This window comes from Equus caballus, chromosome 5 (assembly GCF_041296265.1).
Source record: "Equus caballus isolate H_3958 breed thoroughbred chromosome 5, TB-T2T, whole genome shotgun sequence".
NCBI classification, from domain to species: Eukaryota; Metazoa; Chordata; class Mammalia; order Perissodactyla; family Equidae; genus Equus; species Equus caballus.
Genome location: NC_091688.1, coordinates 82,947,717 through 82,962,071, shown reverse-complemented (window position 1 = coordinate 82,962,071; position 14,355 = coordinate 82,947,717). Strand labels below are relative to the sequence as shown.

Genomic DNA, 14,355 nt, shown 5'->3' with positions numbered 1-14,355 from the left:
TATTTTATAGATGAGAAAACTGAGGCTCAGAGAGATTGTTTCACAACTACTAAGTGGCAGATCTGATTTCTTTCCAGTAGAAAAAAAGAATTTTCTAAACCCACTATGATCATAAGTTGCTTAGCACTTTTTATTTTAATTAAATATACTCCTCTTCTTCTCCTGTTAAGGAGCAATCCTGGCTCTGTAGTGGGGATTCTAGAGCACTCCAGTGACGATACACTGCCGGAGTGCAGTGGGGTGTGTGGTGTAAGACTGAAACAGAGTCTAGAATAGGACAAGCTGCTTGCCCACTGTGGCCACGGGCACGTGAACAGTGAATGTGATCTGCACTTGGGCTAAGCCCTACCTCCCACTGCTGCCCGGGAGCCTAGGCCTTCCTGCCATTCAGCCATGGACTTGGTTTGAAACTAAACTGCTCTCTGAGGATCAATGCAAAAGGAAACATGTCTAGCACTGGTCAAGCTCTCAGAATGCCTCCTGAATCAAGGCATGTTGGACAGAACCAATGCTTATCAAACTCCAAGTCAGCCAGCCCCACTGAATCTAGAATAACAGTTCCATTGGCTCTCTAATGAGGCAATTAAATAATTTCACCCTATTTTATCAACTACTAAAGATTTTTTCAAAGTGGGTTTTTTTCATTAGGGCTTCAAGGAATACATAAACCCCTTGAAATGTATGAAATGTGTATATGTACATATATATTTATTTCCTGGGAACAGAATAACTTTTATCTCAAAAGGGCCTGTGACTATAAACAAGTTTGAGAATGTACTTGGTTTCTGTGAAAAACTAGTTTTATTTTCAGTGATAGGAAGGAGAGCTCTACAGGTCATTATTAAATGCTCTGAAGCAGCTACAACTCCTTCAGTATTAGAAAATAATTTCTCAGAGGTTACGGAATGACAGGGAGAAATTATGGAGTCATTGGATTTTTAATCACCTGTTAATATCAAATTAGTTATGACCATGACAGCATATGCTAGAATGGGAAGAATAAGGGGACTAAATCTTATTTTTAATGATTTAATTAAACATTAGTAATCAACAGTGATGACATTTTGACACTGAGTTTTTTTATATATACAGGTGCTGATGTTATAAAAAATGATGGAATTTACTCGAGATATTTTTTCTCCTTTGCTGTAAATGGTAGATATAGCTTGAAAGTGCATGTCCGTCACTCTCCCAGCATGAGTTCCCTAACCCACTCTGTTCCAGGGAGCCATGCTATGTACGTCCCAGGTTACATAGCAAACGGTAAGAATCATTAGCACTGTTATCCGAGTGACAGCATTTAATGTATATATCTCTGATGAGTGTTTGTGTGTGAGTATTAGAGAGAGAGAGAGAGATGGAATTTCAAAACTCTTTATACTTAAGTCAGTGCATAATTTGTTGACTATCTCTTCAATCCTCAAGGATTCACAGCAGTAGACAACAGGAAGTCAAGAGGTAATTCCCATGGATTTCTCCTACCTTCATTTTAGTCATTATTTTGACCTCTTTCTTGTCACTGTTTCATCAGAATTACTAACAAAGAGACTCATTGAGTTTTCTCAGTTCCAGCTCCTGTATTTCTTCTACAGAGGTTTAGGCAAGAGAAACAGGCAAAAGTTGTTAGCAGTTGAAAGAAGGAAGAAAATAGCCCAAACAATCCACACAGGAAATGAGTTCCTGAAAAAATATGAGTTTGGATATTACAGACAACTTGAGTGCTTCCTGAAGATATTCTGTCTTCCTTCAAGATAAAAGTGACGAGCAAATAGAAGACACACCTCTTTTTTAAACATCATTACTATAGGTCTTGATGGGAAGCGTGGATTACGGTCTAACAGACAAACAGAAATATGCTATAGTCTTTTAGGATAATCTCAAAGAAAATTCCAAACATTCTTATTTGCAAAACTACAGAATCTTTATGAAGACATTTTCTGTGTTTTAGCAGCTATCACTAATTATTTGGACTATTCCATAACATAATTCTACATGTTTGTTCCATATGTACTTTTCACTAGAAAATAAGATGCTACAGTGGATTTGTATCTTCTAATATTTTTAGTGTTGTCTAGAACACAATTTACTCTTACTTGTACTTAAAATAATTTGGATTACTTCAAAACCAGTATAAATCAATTTGCAAAGTAAACATGGTTTTATTGCATAGATATGACTTTGTATCTAGATATAATATTTCATTTCTAAATAGATATTGCCTTTTTCATTTATATATCAAACATTTTTGAAGGCTTGCTAGGTGACAGGCTTACTCCTAGGAACTTGAGATAGCGGGTAGAATAAGACTTGATTCCCATCAAGGACCTTGCAGCCTACTGACTGGTCTAGTATCTTTTTAAACTCATGAGTTTAAAGGATGAAAATATCAGCATCTAGAGTACAGTGAGATTAGAAAAGTAATATTCAACTGTGCTTTTATCTTTGTACTTCATATAGGCCCTTAATAGCATAGAAAGAAAAAGTTAGGTTTCCCTAGGCATGCTGATGGTACATAACATTCACTTTATCAGCTCATTTTCAGGTGATGACCTTGAGCAGACACTTCATTGAAAAATGGGACCGGCTCTATTTTCACACCATGAAATCTCCAGACACAGCAGCATCTGCTCCCTTTCCCTCCTCCCCAAAGGCCAGTGTCTCCACTGGATCTGCTCTGGATCCTACCCAGCCTGCCCATCCGTGGGCCTGGAGAGCTCTCCCTTGCTTGTCCTGACACTACTGAGCCCTCTGAATAGCATTCAAGCATTGTTTATTACTTCCCATATTAAAAACAAAATTTTTGTGGGTCCCCCTTCAGCTACTGTCCACCTCTCTATTCCCTCTTGTCCGGTTCCTTGAAATTAATCTAAATCTGCTGACTGTAGCTTCTGACCTCCAATTCACTGCTCTGCTCACGACAATCTCACGTCCACCCAAGTCACTCCACTGGAATTGCTCTGGCCCTAGTCACCAATGACCACTCTGCTGTTAAATCCAAAGGACACATTTCAGTCCTCCTTTTACCTGAACCCAGCAGTCTCTGACACAGCAATTGATTTCTCCTGTGTCATTTCCTGGCTGCTATGATACTATGCTCTCCTGAATACCTCTTAAGCTCTGGAATTTTTTATCAGGCTCTTTTTCCAGCTCCTCCTTTTCTACCAAGCCACTGAATATTGGCAATCTCAGAGCTCAATCCTAACCTTCCCACAATACCATCTGGAACCATACTGTCTTGGTTTCAAACCTACCTCTTCCATTTACTAAATGTGTGAATTTGACAAGTTACTTACCTTCTGTGTGCTCAGTTTCATCATCTTGAAAAATAGGGGCAATAACTGTAGGCTTCTTGTAGCAGTGCTGGGAAAATTAAATAGCTGGTCCACATAAGACAGAAAAGTGCCTGACACGTGGTAAGCCAGGCACTCAATGAATGTTATTTATTCTTATAGTTGAGATTCTTATTAGGTAATCTCATTAATTTATATGGACTTAATAATATCTGTATGCCTCTAATTTCCAAATTCATAACTTCAAAATTATTAAATCTAACTAAAACCTCTTTTTTGAGCTTAAGTTCCATATCTAACTGGCTCCTTGGCATCTTCAATTAGATATTTTGCAGGAATTACAAATCTCATAACTTACATTTTTAGTCTACTTCCTCTTAGCCTGCTTTTCCTCCAAGTTGCTCATTTTAGAAACCTGGGAGCTATGTCCTTTTTTTTTTTCCACCAACTTTTTTGCCTTCATCATTCCATATTCAAATCCATCACCAGCTTTTGCTGATTTCATCTCCAAAATACATCTCAAAATGCCTACTTCTTGCCTCCTCTCCCCTGCTCTCCCCCAGCCTGAGCTGCCATCCTCTCTCACCTGGACTATTGCAATGGCTGTCTCAGTGGCCTCATTGCTTGCTGTGCTAGAATCTGTCCTCCACCTGGAGCAGCCAGAGTGACCTTTTAGAGAGCAAACGTGATCAGGTCACTGCCCTGCTTCCCCAGAGCGTGTAAGATAAACACTAAAACTACTACAAGGGTCCATGAGGTCCCACATGAACTTCTCTCTCTTGTCTCATCTCAAACTACTCTCCTCCTGGCTTTAATTAAGCTTTTCTAATTTGCAAAGCCCTTCCGCACCTCAGGGTTTTTACACAACCAGTTCCCTCTGCTGGGATAATCTTACCACCACTGTTTACCTGGCTCACTCCTACATCCTCTAGGAAAACTTTTAAATGTTACTTCCTTGATACCACTCTAAATAGGTACCTGTGTTATTTTCTTTCATAGCACCTTGCCTTTTCCCCTCCTTACATTATTCCTCCTCCTTTATCACAATTTGTAAATATTTATGTTTATTAATATGATTATAAATTCCATGAGGGCTACTGTTTTGTCCATGATTACTGGCACAGCATATGACTTCAAAATACTGAGTGAAGGAATGGAAGAATGAATGAATGAATTGTTTAATAAACAAACTCAGTGTTTCTAAAAACGTAGTAAAGGAAAAAAGGTTTGAAAATGTCTCACAGTAATCTGTCAAAAACAAGCTATGGAGGAGATTGTAATTTGTCATCTTGCTATTCTTTTCTCTGGTGTCCCAGGTAATATTCAGATGAATGCCCCAAGAACATCAGTGGGAAGGAGTGAGGAGGAGCAGAAGTGGGGCTTTAGCCGAATAAGCTCGGGGGGCTCCTTTTCCGTGCTGGGAGTTCCAGCTGGCCCCCACACTGATGTGTTTCCACCATGCAAAATAATTGACCTGGAAGCTGTGAAAGTGGAAGACCAGGTGACTTTATCTTGGACAGCACCTGGAGAAGACTTCGATGAGGGCCAGGGTAGGTTTGTTGGTTTCATTACCTATTTTGTTACAAGGTGGTATTTCAAATAACTATATCGGGGTTAATCAGGTAAAATTAGTTTTGAGGGCTTAGAGCTGACAAAGCTGCAGAGGGTTGTCATGAAAATCTCTGAGTTGCTGATAAGGCCATATATCCTGGAGTCCAGGAATGAGAGTGTGTCAGCTCCCCCAGGATTGGAGAGGCCCTAGGGACTGACTGACAGTAATCATACAGAAACCTTGACTGGAAACATGAATACCACAGGTAACAGTGCTCTAGTCAGCAGAAATTGGTTCTGCGTTACAGAGCATGGACTTCTAAATACTTGGAAGTACTTAATTGTTGGAAGGTTGGATAGTGAATATTTATTCAAAGATTTACGAGTCAGGTTTAGAGGAATAATTCCACAAGTCATGTAAAACTTGGTGCATTTTCCTCTCCGACTTCTGGCAATCATTTTTGCTAGGGAGACGGGGACCAGTTCCCTGATTCAGGCTTTCTTTCCCTTGCTTGAGTGAACATTGATAAGTTCCTTCTTTCCTTTTTCTAAGGCCTATGCCAGGCTTCAGTCTTCTATCATTTCTTGATCCTCATAGCAACTCAACAGAATAACTTTTCTCAAAGAATAACCTTTCCAACATCTTTGCCAACACCAAAACATGGTTATCATTGACTACACATTACGTGGTTTATTTTCTGGTGCCTCTGATTCACATTTCTGTAGAAACAAACCTTTTCTATTGAGAGCTGATCTTGTCGGTATCAATCAATCATAGTGGTCACTTTGAGCCTTTGCCAGTCTTGCTTCCAACTCAGATCATCTTTCTTTGGCTTATAATTCTCTGTTCACTACTCTCACCAGAAAAGGGCTCAATTACAAACAATTCTGTGCTGCTGAAAAACAGTCAATATTCTAGCTTTGTCTTCAAATTCTTTTATCAAAATCTATCTACTCTTGCCAGAGAAAAAGGAAGTGAAATACTTTACATTCTAAATTAAGAATTCTCCTTATTTAAAGTTTGGAGATGCGAAATGATTGAGACTGTGGGATGGACATGTTGCTTGTATAGTGGAAACAGCTTTACTTAGACATTAGAAAGAAAACTGTTCCCTCTGGCTTTAAGTTTAGCTGTTTGATCTTTGGCAGTTTGCTTAAACTGTATTGGCCTCAGTTTCCTAATATGGAAAACAGGACTAAGACTACCAACTTCATAAGATATTATAAAGAAGAAGTGATATGACGCAAATAAAATCAGAGAGGGAAGAGTAAGTATGCCCAGTAAGTTTCCTGGGCTCCTGGTTTGCATTGCTAGAGACTTCTCTAGCTTCTCATTTGGAGTCAGGAGCCATAAGTCAGGAGTCACTCGCTCCTGTCTCTATTTAAAGCTAAGAGTGGTGTCTGCTGTCTGGTATTTTCCCTCTTTCCTCACTGCCTCAGAAGTGCTATGTTCAAAGAGACAAACAGAAGCTGCATTGCATAGTGTTGAGGTGTAGGAATCAAACAGACCACATTTACCTGTGTAACTTTGGGCAAGTTACTTAATTTCTCTAAGCTTCTGGTTTCTGATCTGCAGAAGCAGTTAGTAAGAGTACCCATCTCAGAGAGTGGTTGAGAGAACTGAATGAGATAAGGCACAGAGAGAGCTTGAAACAGTGCCTGGTCCATACTAAGTACTCACTAAATATCAAAATAATATTTATGATATTTTGGAACCAGAAAAGTTCTTAAAAATGCACTAGTACGACCCCCTTGTTTTAAATGTAAGGGAATGGCCCTGAGAAGTTAAGTGTCTTGTCCTTGGCCCTATAGCTAATTTCAAAGGCTGAAATATACTGTGAGAGTAGAGTTAGAGACCAAACCTAGAGATACATAGCTAAGAGGTCCAACATGCAGAACCAGCCCGGTTCTCTTTTCACATGAAGGAGGAAGACAACAACTATAGCAAATGGAAGGAGACCCTCCACGAATGTGTGAGCTGAATTAGTTTTGAGTCTTTGCAGTTGTGCAGCTGTCCTGCATCATTTTTAATAGTTGCTCATAGTAGAAACACGGAATTTAGAATTACGAGAAATGAGTTCATTTCTAGCACTATGACTTCCTAATCGTTAACCATGGGTATCGCATTTAACCTTCTGAGTCACAGTCTTTTTTCTTTTAAAATGGGATGATCAGCATCACAGAGGGAGAGCTGTGTATGTGGGAAATCTTTGTAAATGCTAAGGTTTATGAAATACTGCTTGTTTCATTATCTAGGAGAAGACTCTGGGAGAGCCCCCTGAGGAGGGCTTTCTCCATAGTAAAGGACGTGTTCCACTGTCAGTGTAGAGAAGACGATCAGCCTAGCTTCTCAGCCATATCTGTCCCATTGTATCTGAACCACAGTAAAAAAGCAACTCAGCTCCAAGTGGGTTCATTCAGAGGAAACTGGCTGATTGATAAATTTGAATATGAAGGTTATTTTGTTTTGACAGCCTTCTTTAAGAGTGCTTTAGTTTAATTACTACTCAGGATAGAAATAGTCTCATTATTAAAAATTATTATAGGGCTGGCCCCTTGGCCGAGTGGTTAAGTTCGCGCGCTCCGCTGCAGGCAGCCCAGTGTTTCGTTGGTTAGAATCCTGGGTGCGGACATGGCACTGCTCATCAAACCATGCTGAGGCAGCGTCCCACATGCCACAACTAGAGGGACCCACAATGAAGAATATACAACTATGTACTGGGGGGCTTTGGGGAGAAAAAGGAAAAAGTAAAATCTTTAAAAAACGTTATTATAAATTTGAAAACTGTTCAAAACATAGTCACCAAAATATTTCTATTTTTTAATTAGAACTTAGAGTGTCCTATGGCTTTTATTCCTCAGAACAAAATCCCCTTTTGAAGTTGCTCTGTTCATTGTTAAATATATTTTTAGCCATTTTAGATAATAATTATGATATTATTAGAGTAGGTTAGTGACACAAGTGGCTTTCTTTCTTGCATCTAGTAATTATTTGTTATTGATAATTTTATTTTTGAATTGACAATACATTCACATGGTTTGAAAATCAAAACAGCATCACAATACAAATGTACTTAACACTACTGAAATGTACACTTAGAATATGTTTAAGATGGTAAGTTTTATGTTATCTGTAGTTTACCACAACTTTGAAAACTCAAAACAATATAAGGAAAATCAAAACAATAAAATTCCTACCCTCATCCACTCCAAATTTAGCTGTTCTATGACAGGCATTTTTTTTTTTCCTGAGGAAGATTCACCCTGAGCTAACATCTGTTGCCACTCTTCCTCTTTGATGCTTAGGAAGTTTCACCCTGAGCTAACATCTGTTGCCACTCTTCCTCTTTTTCGCTTAGGAAGTTTCACCCTGAGCTAACATCTGTTGCCACTCTTCCTCTTTTTCGCTTAAGAAGATTCACCCTGAGCTAATATCTGTTGCCAGTTGTCCTCTATTTTGCATTTGAGCTGCTGTCACACATGGTGACTGATAGATGACCGGCATAGGTCCACGCCCAGGAACTGAACCTGGACCACGAGAGCAGAGTGCACCAAACTTAACCACTAGGCCACTAGGACTGGCCCTATCACATGCAATTTTCTTATCAGTCTTCCTTGAACTAATATTATAGCACTTCACATATAATGTGAGAATCTTTCAAAAGTATAATTCCATGTACCTCTCTTCCACACTTTGTGCTCTTGCTGTCATATATTTTACTTCCACATTTGTTATAAACCCCACAGTGCATTGCTATGGCTTCTATTTGAAACAATCAGTTGTCTTTCTAAGACATTTTGAAGAGATGATCCTTTTCAGTTACCTCATAGTCACCATTTCTGGTCCTCTTCCTTCCTGCAGATCTGATTTTTCCCTAGCATCATTTGCCTTGTAGTTCAGGTCTTGGGTGACAAATTCTCTGTTTGTTTATCTAAAAATGTGTTCATTTCACTTTAATTTTTAAATGACATTTTCTACTAAATGTAGAATTCTAGGACAGCAGGTTTTTATTTCAGCACTTTAAATATGTCATTTCATTGTCTTCTGGCCCCAATTTTTTTCTGATGAGAAGTCAGCTATCATTCTTACCATTGTTTTCCTGAGTATAGAGTGTCTTTTTTTCCTCCAGCTGCTCCAAATTATTTGTCTTTATCTTTGGTGTTCAGTTGGTTGATCACGAGGTGTCCTGGTGTGATTTTCACGATAACGTATTCTGTTTAGAATTGGAGAGCTCCCTAGATCTCTGGAGTGTTCTTCTTGATCAAATTTGGAATATTTTCAGCTAATATATCTTCAGAAAATTTCTTCTGTATTCTCTTTCTTCTTTCCTTCTTGGATAATATTTGTATTATATTATCTTAATTATATTTATTTTATTATATACACTCACACTAAATGGATATGTCAGTGGATCTCAAAGATCATTGAGATTCGGTTCAGTTTTTCTATCTTCTTCTTCTGAGTGCTTTAGTTTGGATGATTTTCGTGGATCTATGTTTAATTTTACTGATTCTTCTGTTGGGTCCAATCTGCTATTAATCTTCTCCATTAAAGTTTTTCATTCATTGTATTCTTTCCAATTCTAGGATTTCTATTTGCTTCCTTTTTAGTTTCTGTATCTCTCCTCAAATTTCCCATGTCTTCATTCCCTATGTCCAACCTCTCCTGTAGACCTTTAACATATTCATCATGATTATTTTATTTTTTACTTTATTAAAGTATTATAAGGATTTCATGAAGTGAATTTTTTATTGAGATATAATTGACATATAACATTATATTAATTTCACTATTCAACATAATGATTCAGTATTTGTATATATTGCAAAATAATCACCCCAGTAAGTCTAGTTAGCATTTGTCACCATATATAATTACAAAGTTTTTATTTCTTGTGATGAGTACTTTTAAGATCTACTCTCTCAACAACTATCAAATATGCAACACAGAATTATTTACTATGGTCACCATGGTGTGCATCACGTCCTCGTGACTTATTTATTTTATCACTGAAAGTTTGCACCTTTTGACTCCATTCACCCCCACCTTCCACCTACTGCCTCTGGCAATCACCAATCTGCTCTCTGTATCTGTGAGCTTGTTTGTTTGGTTGTTTTTAGATTCCACATATAAGTGAGACCATATGGTATTTGTCTTTCTCTGTCCCACTTATTTCACTTAGTATAACACCCTCAAGGTCTATCCATATTGTCGTACAAGGCAAGATTTCATTCTTTTTTGTGGCTGAATGATATTCCATTGTATATATATATATACTACAACTTCTTTATTCATTCATCCATTGATAGGCACTTAGATTGCTCCCATATCTTGGCTATTGTAAATAATGTTGCAATGAACATGGAGATGCAGATATCTTTTTGAGTTAGTGTTTTTTGTTTCCTTCTTATAAATATCCAGAATTGGAATTGCTGCATCACATGGTAGTTCTATTTTAATTTTTTTAGGAACCTCTCTACTGTTTTCCATAGTGGCTGTACCAGTTTATATTCCCACTAAGAGTGCCTAAGGGCTCCCTTTTCTCTACATCCTCACCAACACGTGCTGTTTCTTGTCTTTTTGATAATTGCTATTCTACTAGGTGTGAGATGATATATCATTGTGGTTTTGATTTGCATTTCCCCAATGATTATTTTAATAATCTATTAATTTCAAATCTCAGATATTTGTGACTCTTTTTTTATTTGCTGATATTTTTCTTGACCATATATAACATTTCCTGTTTCTTTGTATGTCTAGTGATTTTTTATTGTATACTGGATGTGTGGTAGTAAATTAAAGACTAGAATCTGTTATTTTCCCCTGGAGAGTTTTCAAATTTTTCTAGTGGATATCTTGAATCACCTTGAATTTGAGGAGGCTTGGTTTTACTTTTGACTAGGGATTGTCTATTTCAGTTTTGCTCCTAATCCCAGGGCATATCCCTTAATTCTGGAACACAATCTTTATTTCTAAAGCATTGCTTTTCTACTGTTTTAATGGACATCTCAAGGTACATATCAAACTCCTCTAAGGTGGCAAGACTCACACTCCAAATTCTCTATCTTCCCTGTGGTGAGCATTAGCATACAACTCTGCTCAGTTCTTCAGCTTTCTAGCTTTTTTTGTCTTTTTCCTTTGATTTCTTGATCTTTCACCCACACATGCTCAATTCAGAGGTCTTTCAGATTTGAGATAAGTTAATACATGGATTTTGAGCCAATCTCTCTCTGGCTCCCTCAATTTTCAGCCACTCTGGCAATCCTACATTCGGTCTGCTGGCTTCTCAGACCAAGAAGATAGTAGTTTCCTGTTCCAGCTATCTGTATTGGAGTGAGAAGTGTCTTCAGGGGAATGCACGTGTAAAAACACGAATCATTCTTGGTCTGGTTCCCTTCTTCTAAGGATTGGATCTGCTCTGGTTTCTGCCTGTTTTTTTTATCTGAATCCAGGGCTTCAGTGGTTTTTTTTTTTTTTTGGGTAGGGTTTTTTTTTTTTTGCTTTCTTTAGAGTTTATACCTATTATCTGCTGGAGAATTAGTCCAATAGAAGCCACTCAGCCATTTACCAGCAATAAACTTACCTTTGACTTAAGTTTACAAATATTTTTGTCACCTAACATTTATGTTTGTATTTTGTTTGGGAAGTTTTTTCTCATGTAGAAGTTTTTCATTTTATGTATTCTATTTGTCAATTTTTTGTTTATGGCTTCTGAATTTTGAGTCTTACAGAAGGGCTTTACCCATTTCAAGATTATACTGGAATTCATCTATCGTTTCCTACTAAATACTTAATATTTTTATTTTTTTACATCAAACTTTTTGACCACTTTTGAGTTTATCCTGAAAAAAAGGTTTGTGGTACAGGTCCAATTTTATTTTTTTCCAGCTTTTTACCCAACTTTCACAATACCATTTATTAAGACATTTGTATTTTCTGCCATTAAGTTGAATTTTACCTCTATCATATGCTAAGTCCTGGAATGTATTTTGGCCTATTTTTAGAATAAATTTATTCATGAAATATTACTTAACTTTTTTTCTTGTTATTGAAGCGTTACAGTGTTTTTATATCTGATAGGGTTAGGCCTTCCACATTGCTATTTTTTAGACTTTCTGTGGCCAATCTTGATTATTTATTTTCCATTTAAACTTTACAATAAGCTTGTTAAAATAGAAGCTAGAGACACTTTGAATAGAATTACATAAAATAACTTAAGGAAAAATAACATCTTTATTATGTTAAATCTTGCTATCCCAAAAATATAATGTCCTTCTTCTTGTTCCAGTTTTTAATGAGTTCCTATGTAGTGTTTTAAAGTTTTGTTCATAAGTGTATTTCTTGTTATGCTTATTCCTAGGTATTTGGACTTTTTTGTTGCTATTCTCATTAGTCATTTCTAATAAACTAGAATACTTACTCAAAGTGACTTAACCCACCCATTTATATTTTTTAATTTCAGCTAACAGCTATGAAATAAGAATGAGTAAAAGTCTACAGAATATTCAAGATGACTTTAACAATGCCATTTTAGTGAATACATCAAAGCTAACTCCTCAGCAAGCTGGCACCAAGGAGATATTTACATTCTCACCAAAGCTTTTCACAGAGGGACCTAAATATCAGCCCGAGGGAGAGGCACAAGAAAACCACAGAATTTATGTGGCAATACGAGCAATAGATAGGAACTCCTTAAAATCTGCTGTATCTAACATTGCCCAGGCATCTCTGTTTATTCCCCCAAATTCTGCTCCTGTACTTGCTAGAGATCGTCTTATATTGAAAGGAATTTTGACAGCAATGGGTTTGATAGGAATTATTTGCCTCACTATAGTTGTAACACATTGTATTTTAAACAAGAAAAAGACAGCAGACAACAAAGAGAATGGAATGAAATTACTATGAACAAAAAGTAATTTGAATAAATGGAACACATTATTATGAACAGAGTTCTTTCCTTCTTAGATATAAGACCCATGGCCTTTGTACTTTATAAAAACATACCAATAAAGTCAAATTAACCTCAAAACTATTGAAAATGCTTTCAGTTTTTGTATACTACAGATCATATTTTTACATGGTAAATAGACAAAAACGTCTTTAAGAACATTCATTTTTGGGGAGAAATTAGAAAACACTTAAGTTTGGCTACGGACAAAATAATGAAAATTATTCCCCAAGGTAATGTCTTTAAAGGCAAGGGCAAAGTTGAATCAAAGAGTCAAGAAAAGCTTGTTTTACTGAACAGGAAAAATAGCCCCAAGTAGAGAAAAGGAAGTTCCATCTGAATTATTTCGTACAACTGTCTGTATGATGCAGTTGTTTAGTTACTTTGATTAATTTTTAATTTCCCCTTATCTGTTCAGAACAGGTTGCTTGGTTATGACTAAAGATCAAGCTGAATTTTATATCTGAAGCTCCTATTGTAAAGTTCTTTACCTCCTGCCATTTGGTTAACTATACCACTGATCAAATTCTACCACTAATGCTCAAAGATGCCTTTATGCATTGTAAAAGTTAACCTTAAAATGTGGGTATTGCTAGCAAATTGAATGCAATACATTAGAAAGATCATATACCATGATCAAGTGGGATTTATTCCAGGGATGCAAGGATGGTTCAACATCTGAAAATCAATCAATGTGATACACCACATTAACGAAATGAAGAATAAAAATCACATGATCTTATCAATAGATACAGAAAAAGCATTTGACAAGATAAGCATCCACTTATGATAAAAACTCCAAATAAAATGGGTATAGAAGGAAAGTACCTCAACATCATAAAGGCCATATATGATAAACCCACAACTAATAATCATTATCAAGGGAGAAAGCTGAAAGCTATCCCCCTAAGAAAAGGAACCAGACAAAGATGCTGACTTTCACCACTCTTATTTAGCATAGTATTGGAAGTCCTAGCCAGAGCAATCAGGCAAGAAAAAGAAATAAAAGGGATCCAAATTGGAAAGGAAGAAGTGAAACTGTCACTATTTGCAGATGATGTGATTTTGTATATAGAAATCCTAGAGATCTCATCAAGATGGTGGCGTAAGCAGACTCTGAACTCATCTCCTCCCATGAGCACAGCCAAGTTACAACTATTTATGGAAAAATTACCCTGGATGGAAAACTGAAAACTGGATAAAAAGAACCCCCAAAACAAGGGACAGTCCTGACTAAGGCAGAAGAGGCAGAAATTCCTGCTGGAGAGGAAAAAAAAGCCACCTTCAGGAGCTGGGGAGTTTTTCAGCTGGCCAGGCGGGAGCCACCCTAAGGTAGACCAGCCCTCCCTGGAGGAATGAGTTCTGGAGTGAGGGTCAATACTGCTATAAGCATCCTTCAGACTCAGCACAACTGAGACGAGGGTCTTATTATCTGGCATTGCTGGCTATTAACTGTAGCAGGGATACCTCTAGAAAAGCTATCGGAAGAAAGCTGAAAAGACCAGTGTCTTAAAGGGCCCACAGACAAACTCACCAGTCTCAGCAACCTGAAATCACCAGAGAAA

At 37.2% G+C, this 14,355-nt stretch overlaps 1 protein-coding gene across 3 annotated transcripts in view; it reads left to right on the top strand.

The window, feature by feature from the left end:
* Window positions 1-12,871, top strand: part of CLCA2 (chloride channel accessory 2) — a 41,558-nt gene extending 28,687 nt beyond the window's left edge. For 2 of the 3 annotated variants that reach the window (XM_001496218.5, XM_070267358.1), the window contains exons 12-14: window positions 1,093-1,263; window positions 4,607-4,840; window positions 12,305-12,871. In XM_001496218.5, the coding sequence (XP_001496268.2) occupies window positions 1,093-1,263; window positions 4,607-4,840; window positions 12,305-12,747 (848 nt within the window). In that variant the 3' untranslated portion in view covers window positions 12,748-12,871. The remainder of the gene's footprint in view (window positions 1-1,092; window positions 1,264-4,606; window positions 4,841-12,304) is intronic. The other variant, XM_014740228.3, reaches the window with a different exon arrangement.
* The last annotated feature ends 1,484 nt before the right edge of the window (window positions 12,872-14,355 follow it).